The sequence below is a fragment of the Kogia breviceps genome, chromosome 12 (genome assembly GCF_026419965.1).
Source record: "Kogia breviceps isolate mKogBre1 chromosome 12, mKogBre1 haplotype 1, whole genome shotgun sequence".
Taxonomy (NCBI): Eukaryota; Metazoa; Chordata; class Mammalia; order Artiodactyla; family Physeteridae; genus Kogia; species Kogia breviceps.
Window position 1 is genome coordinate 48,593,767 of NC_081321.1, and position 19,638 is coordinate 48,613,404.

At 36.8% G+C, this 19,638-nt stretch overlaps 1 protein-coding gene across 2 annotated transcripts in view; it reads right to left on the reverse strand.

Annotated features, from left to right (window-relative positions):
* Nucleotides 1–413: 413 nt before the first annotated feature.
* Nucleotides 414–19,638, reverse strand: part of TAFA2 (TAFA chemokine like family member 2) — a 557,381-nt gene continuing 538,156 nt past the window's right edge. Inside the window, exon 5 of one of the 2 annotated variants that reach the window (XM_059082216.2) lies at nucleotides 414–2,804. In XM_059082216.2, coding sequence (XP_058938199.1) covers nucleotides 2,793–2,804 — 12 coding nt within the window. In that variant the 3' untranslated portion in view covers nucleotides 414–2,792. The remainder of the gene's footprint in view (nucleotides 2,805–19,638) is intronic. The other variant, XM_067009669.1, reaches the window with a different exon arrangement.

The following is a 19,638-nucleotide window of genomic DNA, read 5'->3' on the forward strand; positions in this document are numbered from 1 at the left end:
GCGCAGGCTCAGTGGCCATGGCTCACGGGCCCAGTTGCTCGGCATGTGGGATCTTCCCAGACCGGGGCACGAACCCGTGTCCCCTGCATCGGCAGGCGGACTCTCAACCACTGCGCCACCAGGGAAGCCCAATAAAATTATTTTTTGATATTGCTAGCAAAATTTTTCCAGTTGTGCTCATAGTCAAGATGTGAGCAAGTGGCACAAGTGTAGATATATCTATTTCAATTGTTTCTTAGCAAAGAAGCAAGTCAAATATCGCAACCTTGTGTAAATGGCAAGATTTGTCATGGATTTTTATAAAAAGAAGATTGAAGAATTTATGTCAGCTTCCCCATAAACTCAGAGGTTTTCCTAGATAGTAACTGAAGTGCTTTTAAGATAAAACACTGGAAAACAGATTCTCTGAATGTAACTCATGAAAAAGAGTCCATTTTATATTCCAATTTTATTCACCTTTTCTGAAGAGTCACAACATTAATCTACTGGGGATAATCTAGTTAATATATTTGAAATTCCATTTATTTTTTTTCTATTGATATGCATGTATTACACTTGAATATAATACAGAATTTCCAGTGTTATTTTAAGGGACATAGTTTAAAAAATGAGAGTCATGATCTATAATTTCAAGCCTAGGACAAATTCATAATTTCCAAAATAATATAGTTTTCCACTTTGTTCCAAAGAAATTAATGATATTATTACTGATGCAGAAACTCCAGCACAACTGTTACTCCTTTCTTTATGAGTTCAGACAGTCTTGAACCATTGTAAAATTCACTCAGAGCCATCCAGTTGTATATGCATAATTAAAGTGGAAGGAGAAAGTCATTCCATTCCATGGACTTATGGGGCAGTATAGTTTACTTTAGTTCAATATCAAAAGCATACTTTATGAATTTAATGTTTAACAAATTTTACACTTTTAGTCATTCAGCTGAGAAAAGATTCTGGGTAATGTATTGGTCTTTGAAAGTTGTTACCAACTTAGCCTGGAGAGCTTTGGTCTGGATGTCAGCCTCCATCATGGAAATCAACATATACCTAACTGGCCATGTCAGTGAGTTTTAAAAAACAAAAGATGTCCACACCTTCTCTAATATAATGGAACTTCTCATAGGACAATTTCGAATTATCTTCCTATTAGTCTAAGATGAGTAAAACATAGAAGCTCCTCCCCCTTTACATTCCTTCAAACTATACATTTACACAATATCCAGAATGGCTATGCAATTTCCATTCTTCTCTCCCTCTGCATCACACATGAAACAAAGCAGGTGTAGTATAAAATTATACATTCTGTGAGTAACTTAGAAATAAAAGTACATACATGTTTAAGGCCTTGAAATATTTATAAGATTTTCCTGTAGAACTGAAAACCACAAATGTTAAAAGTACTACGAAAACGTGGACAAAGACTGACTAAAGAAATTGTTTGAACGGGACAACTGTAAGCAAATATTTATAAAATTGAGACCAAGGAAAAGAACAATTTATTCTACCAACAGACTGAATAAACAAATAGATAGGCATTCAAACAGTCATTGGGATAGAGCAAGAGACAGCCTTTTTAAAATGAGATAGAAAGACAGTTTAAAAAAATACTAGAAGAAATCTAAGTGAATAACTTTCAAGCTAAGAAATCAAAACCCACATGCACCCCTGGCAATTTTTTGAAACTGAAGGTTACCTAAATACTTGACTGCTCACTGCTAATTTCTGTGAAGGGAAAAAGTAAAGATAAAAATGAAAGGGCTTCCCTGGTGGCGCAGTGGTTGAGAGTCCGCCTACTGATGCAGGGGACATGGGTTCCTTCCCCGGTCCGGGAAGATTCCACATGCCATGGAGCGGCTGGGCCCGTGAGCCATGGCCGCTGAGCCTGCGCGTCCGGAGCCTGTGCTCTGCAACGGGAGAGGCTGCAACAGTGAGAGGCCAGCGTACTGCAAAAAAGAAAGAAAGAAAGAAAGAAAAAGCCCACTTAAAGAAAAAAAAACTGAAAGGGAGAGTACTCTAGAGGTACCAAACAGGAGTATATAATGATAATGAAAATGGTAATTCAGTTCTAACTACTACCTATTTAACTGACAGAGGGCTGCAGCAGTGTGTTAGCCTTGGGGAAACATGTCAGCTTGTCTATACATTCTTATATGATTGATGTATTCAGATAACTATTACTTGCCAACAATAATTATTATCAATGGATATATATTTCCATTCCTTTAACAAAAGCAATTTTAAGATGTTAAAACATGTAGGCTTTCAGAGCTCTATGATTAGGATACAAATAAATTGTCTCAGTCTGCACCATGCCAGAGGAGAAGTTCGCAAAGGAAAAGTCACTGAAGCCATGTGCAGTCCTAGCCACTGAACACAGGACTCAGGAGCAGGTCCATGACAGAAGGCCAGTGCACTTGGGAGACTTTCAGAAACAAGAAAAGCAGTCACATTTGGAGCCAAGAGCCCAAAAGGTAAGTGTCTCTGACACCATCCGGAAACGCCAACTCTTCAGACAGTAACTTCAAATCCTTATTGCAAGTGCAATTATACAAATTGAACACAGTTCAAATCTGATGAAATCTTCATGATATAGAAGTTCATGTTGGACTTTTTAAAAGTCTTGATTCCAAGAAGAAGCTGATTACAAGCCATGAAATCTCCTGGAAATAATAGACTCCAGAGTGCCTCTTGTGAGCTGTATAAAAATTTTCCTTTAAGATCACCTCATGAGTTATGTTTCTATGCTGATGTTCAATGTAATCAGCTTTGAGGATCACTTGATTTATCCTTTGTTAATGGGTTACCTGCAAAAGAAGAAGAAAATAGAATCATTTCATAACAGCCGTCATCTTAAAACTCTACACAATGAAGCATTAGAAATGAATATGTAACTCAAAATGCTGTATCAAATAAATTATTGAATTTTAAAGGACTACCATATTTAGGTATTTATAGCTTATTAAAATAATTATTTTCTCTATTATTTCATAATATTTTTAGAGCCCCTTGCACTATTATCCAAATGACTCGAACAGGTGACCAGGAAGATCTTAACTGGTGATCTTTGTCCTTTCAGATCTGAAGAATGATTTTGGAATCCCTGTTCTTTGCACAGGCTTGGTGGACATAATAACCCAGAGATCATACACATCATGCCAGAGGTCAGTGAAAAAAGGCCTTTGGCCTCAGGAATACAATCAGACCCCATCTTTTAAGAAAGCCCTTGAGATCTGTTTCCATAAAATCAATTCTTGAAGTAGTTTAAAAGTTGAGTGCTTATTTGACTCAACTGTATTTCAGAAAATTAGCTATTCATAAGGCAAAAAAACCCTATTATTTTGAGAGAAAAACAATTAATGATAGTACAATCCTTTACCAAATTTTAAAGGTGCCCAAATTTCTCATGAAATTGATAAGAGCAGTATTTTTTTTCACTTTTGAAAATAATAAATTTTTTAATTTTAGAGAAAATAGTTTTTCTAAATCAAAAGGTTTTTAACAAAGATGTCATTCAATAAAATATAAAGAAATTAGAGCAAAGAAACAAAGGTTTTACATAAATTTCATAAATAAGATTCCTGTACAAATAACCATCAAACTAATTTCCGTAGAATATGTTTTCTGGCCATGATAGATTAAGATATAGTTCAAGTGAAGAGCGATCTGAACAAATTGATTAGCATACTTCCAGTTTTGGTTTTCTTTGTAATATCTGAGCATTGAAAATTCAGAAGAAAAACTTAAGGAATATTCTAGGGACCTACGTTTCTCTACAAATGTAGATAATGAAAATGGCAATATAACTGACAATTATTTATATGGTAAAATGAAAAATTTTGTAATATTTTTTGTTATAATTTATCATATGCATTATAATTTTTGAACATGATGGTATATCATTATAATGGTATATGAGGATAGAGATAAGAATAATGGTTACTCATAATAGAAAATAATATGAAAAATAATATGTATATATATAACTGAATATATATGTGTTTATGTATAACTGAATCACCTTGCTGTGTACCAGAAACTAACACAACATTGCAAATCGACTACACTACTTAGGTTTCCATCTAAATCTTCCAGGCTCTATCCTTGAGGCTACCTAACATTTTTATCAGTAGCCTGGCTTAAGAAATTTAGGGCTGACCCATTGGGATGCCATATAGATTTTTTCTTTTCCCACACAAAGCAGCATTTTATTGAAGATAGAAATGAAGGACTTCCACATTCATAATGACATGTGAGGAGCAGTGTAGATTCACTCCAGAGTGAAACAAGCATAACTGATGAAAATCATTTAAAGAGCAAATGGTTTAAAGTCCCTTGATATTGTCCTAGGGCAAAGAGCAAATGCAGAAACATTTCTTCAAGAAAATCTACTAAAACTCAGTAAGAATAGCAAGGATCTGTTACAGTTTACCCAAAACCCATTCCCTCCTTCCCCATCACCCGCGTGGGATTTTTTTTTTTTAACATATTTACTGGAGTATAATTGCTTTACAATGGTGTGTTAGTTTCTGCTTTATAAAAAAAAGTGAATCAGTTATACATATACACATGTTCCCATATCTCTACCCTCTTGTGTCTCCCTCCCTCCCACCCTCCCTATCCCACCCTTCTAGGTGGTCACAAAGCATGGAGCTGATCTCCCTGTGCTATGCAGCTGCTTCCCACTAGCTATCTATTCTACGTTTGGTAGTATATATATGTCCATGCCACTCTCTCACTTTGTCACAGCCTACCCTTCCCTCTCTCCACATCCTCAAGTCCATTTTCTAGTAGGTCTGCATCTCCGTTCCCGTCTTACCTAGGTTCTTCATGACCTTTTTTTTTTTTTTCCTAGATTCAATATATATGTGTTAGCATAAAGTATTTGTTTTTCTCTTTCTGACTTACTTCACTCTGTATGACAGACTCTGGTATATCGACCTCACTACAATTAACTCAATTTCGTTTCTTTTTATGACTGAGTAATATTCCATTGTATATATGTGACACATCTTCTTTATCCATTCATCCGATGATGGACACTTAGGTTGCTTCCATGTCCTGGATATTCTACACAGAGCTGCAATGAACATTTTGGCACATGACTCTTTTTTTTTTTTTTTAATTGAAGTTCACCTATGAACTTCATTTATTTATTTATTTTTTAAACATCTTTATTTGAGTATAACTGTTTTACAATAGTGTGTTAGTTTCTCCTTTACAACAAAGTGAATCAGTTATACATATGTTCCCATAACTCTTCCCTCTTGTGTCACCCTCCCTCCCACCCTCCCTATCCCACTCCTCTAGGTGGTCACAAAGCACAGAGGTGAACTCCCTGTGCTATGCTGCAACTTCCCACTAGCTATGTAATTTACATTTGGTAGTGTGTATATATCCCTGCCACTCTCTCACATTGTCACAGCTTACCCTTCCCCCTCCCTATATCCTCAAGTCCATGCTCTAGTAGGTCTGTGTTTTATTCCCATCCTACCACTAATCTCTTCATGACATTTTTTTTTTTTTTAGATTCCATATATATGTGTTAGCATACGGTATTTGTTTTTATCCTTCTGACTTACTTCACTCTGTATGACAGACTCCAGGTCTATCCACCTCATTACAAATAACTCAGTTTCATTTCTTTTTATGGACGAGTAATATTCCATTGTATATATGTGCCACATCTTCCTTATCCATTCATCTGTTGATGGACACTTAGGTTGCTTCCATGTCCTGGCTATCGTAAATAGAGCTGCAATGAACATTTTGGTACATGACTCTTTTTGAATTATGGTTTTCTCAGGGTATATGCCTAGTAGTGGGATTGCTGGGTCGTATGATAGTTCTATTTTTAGTTTTTTAAGGAATCACCTTACTGTTCTCCATAGTGGCTGTATCAATTTAAATTCTCACCAACAGTGCAAGAACGTTCCCTTTTCTCCATACCCTGTCCAGCATTTATTGTTTCTAGATTTTTTGATGATGGCCATTCTGACCGGTGTGAGATGATATCTCATTATAGTTTTGATTTGCATTTCTCTAATGATTAATGATGTTGAGCATTCTTTCATGTGTTTGTTGTCAATCTGTATATCTTCTTTGGAGAAATGTCTATTTAGGTCTTTTGCTCATTTTTGGATTGGGTTTTTTTTTGATATTGAGCTGCATGAGCTGCTTGTAAATCTTAGAGATTACTCCTTTGTCAGTTGCTTCATTTGCAAGTATTTTCTCCCATTCTGAGGGCTGTCTTTTGGTCTTGTTTATGGTATCCTTTGCTGTGCAAAAGCTTTTAAGTTTCATTAGGTACCATTTGTTTATTTCTGTTTTTATTTCCATTTCTCTAGGAGGTGGGTCAAAAAAGATCTTGCTGTGATTTATGTCATAGAGTGTTCTGCCTATGTTTTCCTTTAAGAGTTTGATAGTGTCTGGCCTTACATTTAGGTCTTTAATCCATTTTGAGCTTATTTTTGTGTACGGTGTTAGGGAGTGTTCTAATCTCATACTTTTACATGTACCTGTCCAATTTTCCCAGCACTACTTATTGAAGAGAATGTCTTTTCTCCACTGTATATTCTTGCCTCCTTTATCAAAGATAAGGTGACCATATGTGCATGGGTTTACAATATTGATTCTTCCAATCCAAGAACATGGTATATCTCTCCATCTATTTGTATCATCTTTAATTTCTTTCATCAGTGCCTTATAATTTTCTGCATACAGGCCTTTTGTCTCCTTAGGTAGGTTTATTCCTAGATATTTTATTCTTTTTCTTGCAATGGTAAATGGGAGTGTTTTCTTAGTTTCACTCTCAGAGTTTTCATCATTAGTGTATAGGACTGCCAGAGATTTCTGTGCATTAATTTTGTATCCTGCTACTTTACCTAATTCATTGATTAGTTCTACTAGTTTTCTGGTAGCATCTTTAGGATTCTCTATGTATAGTATCATGTCATCTGCAAACAGTGACAGCTTTAGTTCTTCTTTTCTGATTTGGATTCTTTTACTTTCTTTTTCTTCTCTGATTGCTGTGGCTAAAACTTCCAAAACTATGTTGAATAAGAGTGGTGAGAGTGGGCAACCTTGTCTTGTTCCTGATCTCAGTGGAAATGGTTTCAGTTTTTCACCATTGAGAACAATGCTGGCTGTGGGTTTGTCATACATGGCCTTTATTATGTTGAGGAAAGTTCCCTGTATGCCTACTTTCTTCAGGGTTTTTATCATACATGGGTGTTAAATTTTGTCAAAAGCTTTCTCTGCATCTATTGAGATGATCATATGGTTTTTCTCCTTCAGTTTGTTGATATGGTGTATCACGTTGATTGATTTGCGTATATTGAAGAATCCTTGCATTCCTGGAATAAACCCCACTTGATCATGGTGTATGATCCTTTTAATGTGCTGTTGGATTCTGTTTGCTAGTATTTTGTTGAGGATTTTTGTATCTATATTCATCAGTGATATTGGCCTGTAGTTTTCTTTCCTTGTGACATCTTTGTCTGGTTTTGGTGTCAGGGTGATGGTGTCCTCGTAGAATGAGTTTGGGAGTGTTCCTCCCTCTGCTATCTTTTGGAAGAGTTTGAGAAGGATAGGTGTTAGCTCTTCTCTAAATGTTTGATAGAATTCGCCTGTGAAGCTATAAGGTCCTGGGCTTTTGTTTGTTGGACGATTTTGAATCACAGTTTCAATTTCAGTGTTTGTGATTGTTCTGTTCATATTTTCTATTTCTTCCTAATTCAGTCTTGGCAGTTGTACATTTCTACAAATTTGTCCATTTCTTCCACGTTGTCCATTTTATTGGCATAGAGTTGCTTGTAGTAATCTCTTATGATCTTTTGTATTTCTGCAGTGTCCATTGTTACTTCTCCTTTTTCATTTCTAAATCTATTGATTTGAGTCTTCTCCCTTTTTTTCTTGATGAGTCTGGCTAATGGTTTATCAATTTTGTTTATCTTCTCAAAGAACCAGCTTTTAGTTTTACTGACCTTTGCTATCTTTTCCTTCATTTCTTTTTCATATATATCTGATCTGATCTTTATGATTTCTTTCCTTCTGCTAAATTTAGCATTTTTTGTTCTTTCTCTAATTGTTTTAGGTGTGTGGTTAGGTTGTTTATTCTAGATGTTTCCTGTTTCTTAAGGTAGGATTGTATTGCTATAAACTTCCCTCTGAGAACTGCTTTTGCTGTATCCCATAGGTTTTGGGTCGTCGTGTCTCCATCATTTGTTTCTAGGTATTTTTTGATTTCCTCTTTGATTTCTTCAGTGATCACTTCGTTATTAAGTAGTGTATTGTTTAGCTGCCAACTGTTTGTATTTTTTCAGATCTTTTCCAGTAATGGATATCTAATCTCATAGCGTTTTCATTGGAAAAGATACTTGATACAATTTCAATATTCTTAAATTTACCAGGGCTTGATTTATGAACCAAGATATCCATCCTGGAGAATGTTCCATGAGCACTTGAGAAAAATGTGTATTCTGTTGTTTTTGGATGGAATGTCCTATAAATATCAATTAAGTCCATCTTGTGTAATGTATCATTTAAAGCTTGTGTTTCCTTATTTATTTTCATTTTGGATGATCTTTCCATTGGTGAAAGTGGGGTGTTAAAGTCGCCTACTCTGATTGTGTTACTGTCAATTTCCCTTTTTATGGCTGTTACTATTTGCCTTATGTATTGAGGTGCTCCTATGTTGGGTGCATAAATATTTACAATTGTTATATCTTCTTCATGGATCAATCCCTTGATCATTATGTAGTGTCCTTCTATGTCTCTTGTAATAGTCTTTATTTTAAAGTCTATTTTGTCTGATATGAGAATTGCTACTCCAGCTTTCTTTTGATTTCCATTTGCATGGAGTATCTTTTTCCATCTCCTCACTTTCAGTCTGTATGTGTCTCTAGGTCTGAAGTAGGTCTCTTGTAGACAGCATATATATGGGTCTTGTTTTTGTATCCATTCAGCCAGTCTGTGTCTTTTGGTGGGAGCATTTAATCCATTTACATTTAAGGTAATTTTCGATTTGTATATTCCTATTACCATTTTCTCAATTGTTTTGTGTTTGTTATTGTAGGTCTTTTCCTTCTGTTGTGTTTCTTGCCTAGGGAAGTTCCTTTAGCATTTGTTGTAAAGCTGGTTTGGTGGTGCTGAACTCTCTCAGCTTTTGCTTGTCTGTAAAGGTTTTAATTTCTCCATCAAATCTGAATGAGATCCTTGCTGGGTAGAGTAATCTTGGTTGTAGGTTTTTCTCTTTCATTACTTTAAATATGTCCTGCCACTCCCTTCTGGCTTACAGAGTTTCTGCTGAAAGGTCAGCTGTTAACCTTATGGGGATTCTCTTGTGTGTTATTTGTTGTTTTTGCCTTGCTGCTTTTCATATGTTTTCTTTGTATTTATTTTTTGACATATATGTCAAAAAATATGTGTCTTGGCGTGTTTATCATTGGATTTATCCTTTATGGGACTCTCTGTGCTTCCTGGATTTGATTAACTATTTCCTTTTCCATATTAGGGAAGTTTTCAACTATAATCTCTTCAAATATTTTCTCAGTCCCTTTCTTTTCCTCTTTTTCTTCTAGGACCCCTATCATTCAAATGTTGGTGCATTTAATGTTGTCCCAGAGGTCTCTGAGAGTGTCCTCAGTTCTTTTCATTCATTTTTCTTTATTCTGCTCTGCAGTAGTTTTTTTCCACTATTTTATCTTCCTGGTCACTTATCCATTCTTCTGCCTCAATTATTCTGCTATAGATCCCTTCTAGAGTATTTTTAATTTCATTTATTGTGTTGTTCATTGTTGCTTGCTTCCTCTTTAGTTCTTCTAGGTCCTTGTTAAATGTTGCTTGCATTTTCTCTATTCTATTTCCAAGATTTTGGATCATCTTTACTATCATTATTCTGAATTCTTTTTCAGGTAGACTGCTTATTTCCTCTTCATTTGTTAGGTCAGGTTGGTTTTTATCTTGCTCCTTCATCTGTTGTGTGTTTTTCTCTCTTCTCATTTTGCTTATCTTACTGTCTTTGGGGTCTCCTTTTTGCAGGCTGCAGGTTGGTAGTTCCCGTTGTTTTTGGTGTCTGTTTCCATTGGCTAAAGTTGGTTCAGTGGGTTGTGTATGCTCCCTTGTGGAGGGGACTGGTGCCTGTGTTCTGGTGGATGAGGCTGGATCTTGTCTTTCTGGTGGGCAAGTCCACATCTGGTGGTGTGTTTTGGTATTTCTGTGGCCTTATGTTTTTAGGCAGCCTCTCTGCTAATGGGTGGGGTTGTGTTCCTGTCTTCCTAGTTGTTTGGCATAGGGTGTCCAGCACTGTAGATTGCTGGTCATTGAGTGAAGCTGGGTGTTGGTGTTGAGATGGAGATCTCAGTGAGATTTTTGCCATTTCATACTACATGGAGCTGGGAGGTCTCTTGTGGGCCAGTGTCCTGATGTTTGCTCTCCCACCTCAGAGGCACAGCACTGACTCCTGGCTGCAGCACCAAGAGCCTTTCATCCACATGGCTCAGAATAAAAGGGAGGAAAAGTAGAAAGAAGGAAAGAGGATAAAATAAAATAAAATAAAGTAAGATAAAGTTATTAAAATAAAAAATAATTATTAAGAAAAAAATGTTTTTTAAAGTTAAAAAACACTGGATGGACAGAACCCTAGGACAAATGGTGAAAGCAAAGCTTTACAGATAAATCTCACACAGAAGCATACACATACACACTCACAAAAAGAGGAAAAGGGGAAAAAATAATATATCTTGCTCTCAAAGTCCACCTCCTCAATTTGGGATGATTTGTTTTCTATTCAGGTTTTCCACTGATGCAGGGTACATCAAGTTGATTGTGGAGATTTAATCTACCGCTCCTGAGGCTGCTGGGATAAATTTCCCTTTCTCTTCTTTGTTCACATGGCTCCTGGGCTTCAGCTTTGGTTTGGACCTGCCTCTAAGTATAGGTCGCTGGAGGGCGTCTGTTCTTCGCTCAGACAAGATGGGTTTAAAGGAGCAGCTGATTCGGGGGCTCTGGCTCAGGCAGGCAGGAGGGAGGGAGGGGCACGGAGTGTGGGGCGAGCCTGCGGCAGCAGAGGCCAGCATGACGTTGCACCAGCCTGAGGCGTGCAGTGCGTTCTCCCAGGGAAGTTGTCCCTGGATCACGGGACCCTGGCAGTGGCGGGCTGCACAGGCTCCCGGGAGGGGAGGTGTGGAGAGTGACCTGTGCTCGCACACAGGCTTCTTGGTGGCTGCAGCAGCAGCCTGAGTGTCTCATGCCCGTCTCTGGGGTCTGTTCTGATAGCCGCAGCTCGCTCCCGTCTCTGGAGCTCCTTTAAGCGGTGCACTTAATCCCCTCTCCTTGTGTACCAGGAAACAAAAAAGCAAGAAAACGTCTCTCGTCTCTTCATCAGCTCCGCACCCGTCTCTGGAGCTCCTTTAAGTGGCGCGCTTAGTCCCCTCTCCTCGTGCCCCGGGAAGCAAAGAGGGAAAAAAAGGTCTCTTGCCTCTTTGGCAGCTCCAGACTTCTCCCGGACTCCTTCCCGGCTAACCGTGGTGCACTAACCCCTTCAGGCTGTGTTCACGCCACCAGTCCTCTCCCTGGGATCCGACCTCCAAAGCCCGAGCCTCAGCTCCCAGCCTCTGCCTGCCCAGGCGGGTGAGCAGACAAGCCTCTCAGGCTGGTGAGTTCTGGTTGGCACCGATCCTCTGTGCGGGAATCTCTCCGCTTTGCCCTCCGCACTCTGTTACTGTGCCCTCCTCTATGGCTCTGAAGCTTCCCCCCTCTGCCACCCACAGTCTCCACCTGTGAAGGGGCTTCTAGTGTGTGGAAACCTTTCCTCCTTCACGGCTCCCTCCCACTGGTGTAGGTCCCTATTCTTTTGTCTCTGTTTATTCTTTTTTCTTTTGCCCTACCCAGGTACATGGGGAGTTTCTTGCCTTTTGGGAGGTCTGAGGTCTTCTGCCAGTGGTCAGTGGGTGTTCTATAGGAGTTGTTCCACGTGTAGATGTATTTCCGATGTATCTGTGGGGAGGAAGGTGATCTCTGCGTCTTACTCTTCCACCATCTTCCCAGCTCTCTAGAGCATTATGATTAATGCTATTATAAATTACTGAGGCAGATTCACACTGGATTTTCACACCTACTCAAGTCCAGAGACTGTATGCAGGAAAAAGGGATAATAGCTTGCTAGCTAGAATACCTGATACATACACAGATATCTCTATATGCATATGGAAGGAATATGATATAGAGACAGATTTCTGCTGTGTCAATGAATTTCTAGTTATGCTCTTAGTATCACAGTACTTAGAGTTGCCTAACAGTTCTTTTGCAGCAACCATGAGTAACAAAGGTGAGTTTTTAAAAAATATTGTGGATACTTTGGTTTTATTTCATTAAATGACAGTTACTTGTCTTTTCATGAAACATTTGCCACAAGACTGGTTTTTGTTTGTGTTGTTTATTGTTTTCTGTCAACTATGAAAAATAGGAACATTAAAATAAGAAAGGAAGCTCTAAACTTTGCTCTGCCATAGCTTGTCTCCAAAGGAAGGTGTAAAATTCTAACAGGTAGGTTTTGCATGGAGGCAGCCTTCATATCTGTGTCTTGTTGGTCAGCTACCCTTCCCAACGAAGGAGCTTCTGTCTGCGTATTTGTAGCTGCTTATACCCGTGCACAGAGAAACTATGGAAGGAATGCAACTGTGGGTGGAAAGACACAGATGTTAAGGCTCTGCTGGCCTCTAGAGATTCTGGGAGTGGGGGATATCTTCGATAGGGAAGCAATTTCATTATCAATTTGTCTGCCATTCAATGGTCATTTTATACAAGTTGTCAGAATGGCTCCCAGCCTGGGAGTCAGTGTAAGAAGAAGGTGGGGAGGAAATGTGAAGAGTGCTATGGACATGATGTTACAGGTTGCTGATGCAGATGCATGATCACTGTGAAAAACACAAAAATTTTATTTTTGTGATACACTTTATTGACAAACATTGATTTAACACAATCTGATTTCCACTGGCTGAGAAAATTCACTTGCCTTTTCTGAAAATTCTCTTAGTAGGAATCATTATGAAACATAATATGGGGACCAGTGCTTGAAATGACAGGAAAAAAAGAGGAAGAGAACAACTGGTTTAGCCTCAGGAGAGGTTCAACACAGGCAACTGGAGGGACACTCTGCAATGACTCCAGGAAAGCAAGTAACACGTCCTCTTGAGCCACTGCAAGCCCAAGTTCTAAGTAATCTCTTGGTGGGTATAGTGGATGCATTCTTACATCTTCATTCCAAGGTTAAGTATTTCATCCTGCTGGTTTATATAAAGCTGAGGAGGGATTCTCTCAACCTTTTATATATTTAAAGCTTTATTTTCACATAACTTTAAAAATAGACATCAAGTTGACAGTATAATACCAAAGGTTTATATATCTGTAATAATTTTTTTCTTCCATGTCAGTAGAGGAAACATATAAGTATACACAAACACATAATTATACAATCCATATGCTCCAGAATATCATAAATACATTTTTATCATGTTGTTTCTATCAGCTAAAATAATTGCTAGAAAACCAAACTTTAAACATGATTTAAAGAAGTGATCGTCTAAATAAGCAAGGATTGAAACATAATGAAAGCTTTTCCTTATTCTCCAATTTCATGCACTATTTCCTAGTTTCCTAGTTTATTAATCCTAAAAAAATCCATATTTTATGAGATGAAGAGTAACAGACAACTTGTTTTCAGTATGATTTTTGTAAATCATTTGATTTTGATCAGAGGACTGTTGTGGTTCAGCACATAGAGCTCTGAATTTAGGTCAGTGTGGCAATAATATTAATCACACTGGCTGTGTCATACAACCTCTGGGCCCTACAGCTTCCCATGTGTAAAATGGGGATAATCTTGTTAGCCTCACAGTGTTGCTATGAGGATCGAATTATTATACTTATGAAAACCTAGCTTTGCCAACTATGAAGTACTATAAAAATGAATGTTTTAGAGTTGGGATCAGTTTTTTTCAATGCATAAATGTTTAACAAGAAAACCACTAAAAGTAGAATGAGAGGATCCCATTAACAAACAGACATTCACTGAAGTTAGAGGACTACATTTAAGGAATTCAAACAAAGCCTAAGTCATAATTTGCCCTTTTCAACAAAGTATAAATATGAACATATATCAGCACTCTCCCTGACAACTTACAGATTTGTACCAAATGAAATGGCAAAGCCAAAAATTTAAAAACATGTAGATGATTCTGAATACAGGTACATTGTCACCAATTTTCATCACCTAATATGCAAGGTCCAAATAACACTTTAAAATTATTGTCTAAAATTCAGTACAGAAAATGCTTTTATGATTTATATGCTCATTAAGTCCAAGTGAATCATGTTTAAATTATGACATGCTAATGGAGGAAAAATGATTGCCATTTTACCCTTTATAGATAATAAACTGGAACTTCCTGATATGAAAGAGTTGCTAAACAATACTTACACAATCCAACATTTAAAAATTTTGCTATCATTTAACAGTAAGTTTTTAGTACATCAAATTAAGCACTGCCTTATTTTTAGAACTCATATATTACTCTCTTTTCACTCAAGCCCATCTTTTGGAAGAGGCCAACTAGTAAAAGTTTTACCTTCAAAGGAGGCTTTTCAGCAAGTTTTCATGAGTAAAAGCAGGAGGTTGCAATAAAATCACTTTTACAGGACAGGAAATAGCATTTGCTACCATGAATTCACTGTCTTCTGGTTCTGAGGGCAATAGATGTAAAATACTGCATGAGGGAGAGAAATGGTCCTACAATCATTACGGTTATGCCTTGAGTTTCATACACTATAATCACTATCTCAGTAAATTTGCCTTTCCAAAGGCAGTATTTTACACAGCTGTTCTTTTTCATGCAAATTTTATTTGTGTGTGCTGCACACCAGCCAATTCGGTAAGTTAAACTACTTGGCTGCTGAACACATGCAATAATAAATTATTATTACTATTACTATTATCAATATTATTTCTAGTCACAAGCACAAATCTATCTTGGTAATGAGCCGCCAGGTTGAAGAAGTTAAAAAGCACTGATTCTTTAAGATGAGAGCATCCATTTATTTCTTCCAGTCCAACAAATCTACTACCGGGCTCTGATTAGATTTCTCAATAATTTATGCTAAAATCATGTCTTTTTACGTCTGTTCACCGATTTACATTGAGAAACTAAAACCAGGTAAATGGCATATAAGATGCTATATTTAACATGAAGTGAAGTCAACTATTTTAATACTATCTGTCTTCATTTTGTACTTTGACCATTATGTTATATCCTCTGCCCATCTTCAAGGTAAGATAAATTAGAAAGGCTAAAAAAGGTAAAAAATTAAAGAATCCATTCTGTCTCCAAGTGCAAAAGATTCTTTTATAAAGTTCTTAAAATCATTATATTCATGGAACCTATAGTTCTTTTTCCCTGTTCAAATCATGCTGACTAGGTTACCAATGGGAGACAACACACTATGGTAAAAGGCATAATGACAAATAGTGTGGGCTCTGCAGACAGGCTGTCTGGGTTCAAATCTCTGCCTTATCACTTTCTAACACTGTGAGGTTGATAAATTATTTAAACCCCCTGAGCCTTAGTCTTCCCATGTGAAATATAAAAATGGTATTATAAAAATGGTATTATCAGCCCTCATATGTTTGCTATTGTGATTAAATCAGATAATCCCTGCAAAGTGTCTGTCCAGGCAAATGCTTTTTTTTTTTTTAAACATCTTTATTGGAGTATAATTGCTTTACAATGGTGTGTTAGTTTCTGCTTTACAACAAAGTGAATCAGTTATACATATACATATATTCCCATATCTCTTCCCTCTTGCATCTCCCTCCCTCCCACCCTCTCTATCCCACCCCCTAGGTGGTCAAAAAGCACCGAGCTGATCTCCCTGTGCTATGCAGCTGCTTCCCACTAGCTATCCACCCTACATTTGGTAGTGTATATATGTCCATGCCACTCTCTCACTTCGTCACAGCTTACCCTTCCCCCTCCCCATATCCTCAAGTCCATGCTCTAGTAGGTCTGTGTCTTTATTACCATCCTACGCCTAGGCTGTTCATGACATTTTTTTTTTAGATTCCGTATATATGTGTTAGCATACGGTATTTGTTTTTTTCCTTCTGACTTCACTCTGTATGACAGACTCCAGGTCCATCCACCTCACTACAAATAACTCAATTTCGTTTCTTTTTATGGCTGAGTAATATTCCATTGTATATATGTGCCACATCTTCTTTATCCATTCATCCGATGATGGACACTTAGGTTGCTTCCATCTCCTGACTATTGTAAATAGTGCTGCAATGAACATTTTGCTACATGACTCTTTTTGAATTATGGTTTTCTCAGGGTATATGCCCAGGTGGTAGCAGTAGTAATTCCCAAATAAGACACAAAAGGTGATGCATAGGACACCTATGGGAGGGGGCATTATTACTTCTTGTTTCTCTATAAACATTGACTTAATTAGTAAATTTGCTGTGTCTTATAGTAACTAAATTTGTAATTATTCATTTCATATGCTATTAATCAAAGTCATATATCAAGATGGAAGCACTATTGTTTTAGCTGGCTTTGGGAGAGAGACTGTCTTTTCACACAAGGTGATAGTATGTAACGGTTAAAAAGGTTATACTTTGAAGCCAGGCTGTCTAGGTTCAGTGCTTAGTTCTGCTGTAACTCAGCATGTGACCTTGAGTAAAACAGCTAATATTAGTACCTAAATCATAGGGTTGTATGAGCTGAGGAAAAAAATAAGTTAATTGGTCAAATGCTTAGAACTAATATCGTAAGGCACGTAATAAGCATTATGTAACTGGTAACATTATTCAGATATGGGTACATTTCTACGCAACTGAATGCATTGAATTCCTACATTTGCCCTCTATTATTTCTGAGCATACATTACTATTTTTTTACAGGCAATTTCATTTGTTTTTCTAGTGGACCAGCTGCCGTCAGACTCTACATGCAGGAAAAATATTTAGGAGATTAGTACTACACTTTAACCACCGAGGCGTAAAAATAAATGTGGTATAATTATGCCAAACAAAATGCAGATTTGTAAATTTCCTTATTCATTATTGATGATTCCTTTGATGTATTTGGGTTCTATCCCATATCCCAGATTTTTTTTAAAATTTCACAAATTTATGTAGACTGGCAAACTGAACAACTGAAATCACTGCCAAATCTCCACAGTATCAGTGTAAATCTTATCATATTAGCTTAATTTACAAAATATTCTTATTTTTTCCAGTGTGGTCATTAAAATATTTTTATGAGGAACTATTGAACAATATTTATATTCCTTTGAATATAAAATAAGTCACATACAAGAATAGAAGAGATAATGCATTATGAACATAAGTCAATTTCATTTAAAAAAATTTCACTAAAATACCCAGGTTATTAGAGAAACAAACATTTATCTTTAGACTGATGGACATTCTTTAAATAATTGGAAGGCAAGGAATAGGTGGCAGTATTTCTGAAAGGAGGCAGCAGGTTAAAATGCAGTGCATGTTGGATTTTTTATAATACAGCTGCTTAACATCATAAATAGGCATCATTTCAAACTAATATTCCAATAATTTAACTTATTCGATATAGGTATAAAGGAAGACTAGAATACCCTCATGCTAAATGCAGCTTTTTAAAATTAGTTAATTAATTTCTTTATTAATGTACAATTGACATACATTGTATTAGTTTCAGGTATATAACATAAGGCACTCTACAATTTAAAATCTTTCTGAGTCAGTAAATGGATTCTTAAAGCAATCCCACTTTTTTTAAACCACTAAATGCTGATTTGAATGAACTTTTCCTTGCTTGGAAAATAATTGCTGTTTCACTGCAAATGTATTTTTTTTAATGTAGCTCTTACAAGTACACGAATTAACTTTTTGCTTCACTTTTTGTGTACTAAATATGCAATTAAAACATCATTACTCTGCAGTAGCAGGTTTTTTCATTTAAGCTGGAGAAAAGCTGCCATTGAGTTGGTCGTAACTGTACATGAATGCGCTTGTGCTCTCTTAAAGCACCTTATGCAATGAGGTATTATGAAATGGAAGACTCCTATTGGTCTGAAATAATCATTTAAGAGCAAGCTGACCAGATAGCTTCTAAGTATAGATGAGGCAGTGTAAGGCAATGACATATGAATCACCATCATAAACATACACACCTATGTAAAAAATTAAGCCTCTATTTTACTTTCATGCTGGTGAAAGTGATTCCTATAAGCCCTGAAAACTACTGCATTTTCATACTGCAGTTTAAATTTTCCTTCCTAAGAATGGCTGGTGCTGTGGCTTGGCCTCCACATTTCACATTTGGGGCACCAAAGCCAATCTGTTTAATACTTCGGCTGGGGTCAATATTGACACTAACTGACCTTGTTATCTGTTCTATGAATTCCCAAAAAATTTATCTCAAAAAATTTAACAAGCCTTGGGTGATTGGGAATAGTCATTTCAAACAACAGAGCATTTCTGTAGTTAACTGATTCTATTCTGTAACATCTTATGGAAAAAACCAAACTTTTTTGCCAAGCCAATATTTAGGTGTGCCTCAGTGTGGGTCCCAGTTTGGAAGCGGAAAATGGCAGAGTCTTCCTAGACTTCTGGAAAAAAAAAAAACCAGGGCACCAGACTGACTGAGAAGAGGTGGGCTTGTTTTGATAAGAGTTTATAAGTATTACAACTTTCTGGTTTTAGAACTTTGGACAAGTCACTTAAAAATCTCTCAACCTCCCTGGTTCATTCATACCTGTCAAACAAGCTGACTAGACTTAGTGAGTTTCTAATTCCCTCTATCCCCAAGGATAATAAGGACTAATTCAAAATGGTATAAAATGTTATCCCAATTACTTTATTATTTACTTGATTACCTGATTACCTTATTTAATACCTAAATTCATTGGTGGTGTAACCACTATATAGACTTTATTTTTCTAAAAAGCCTATGTTAGAATGCAGGACTAGTGAGCTTTTACCACAAATACATTTGTCAGTGGCTTTCAGATTCCTGTGCTGTGCAAATGAAGATCTCAACTAGAAATGAATCTTTGGAACAGATGGACTTGCACCATTTCTTGGAACTTTTGAAAACTGTTTGCCTGCCATGAACTCTTCTATCTGACTCATGAAAGCAGATGACTGTTTGCACTGCCATTTATGCACATTCATACACTCGGAGGCAGACCAACTGATTCTCTCTGGATGACATTAACTGTTAGCATTCCTGGACCTCTCTTTGGGTAGTTAATAAATTCCTTTGGGACATTAAGAAAATTTCAGACTTTCCTACTTCTCCTGGCTTTCTACCATATATACCTTCCATTTACTCCAGGTGGAAAAATGACAAATATTTAGATAATTTTGAAAGACAACAGTATAATGGTATTACACTGTTTAAAGAAACATCATAAAGTCCTTAAAATGGGAAAACAATTATTTTGAATGCTTTCAGGAAAGCTGAATAGATTTTTACAGATATTATTCCATATACCAGTGAGTTCACACATTTTTAGAGACAGTTGAAATTTTGAACTCAAGTGGAAGGCACTTTTCCTGCTAAATTTGATAGTAGGTTC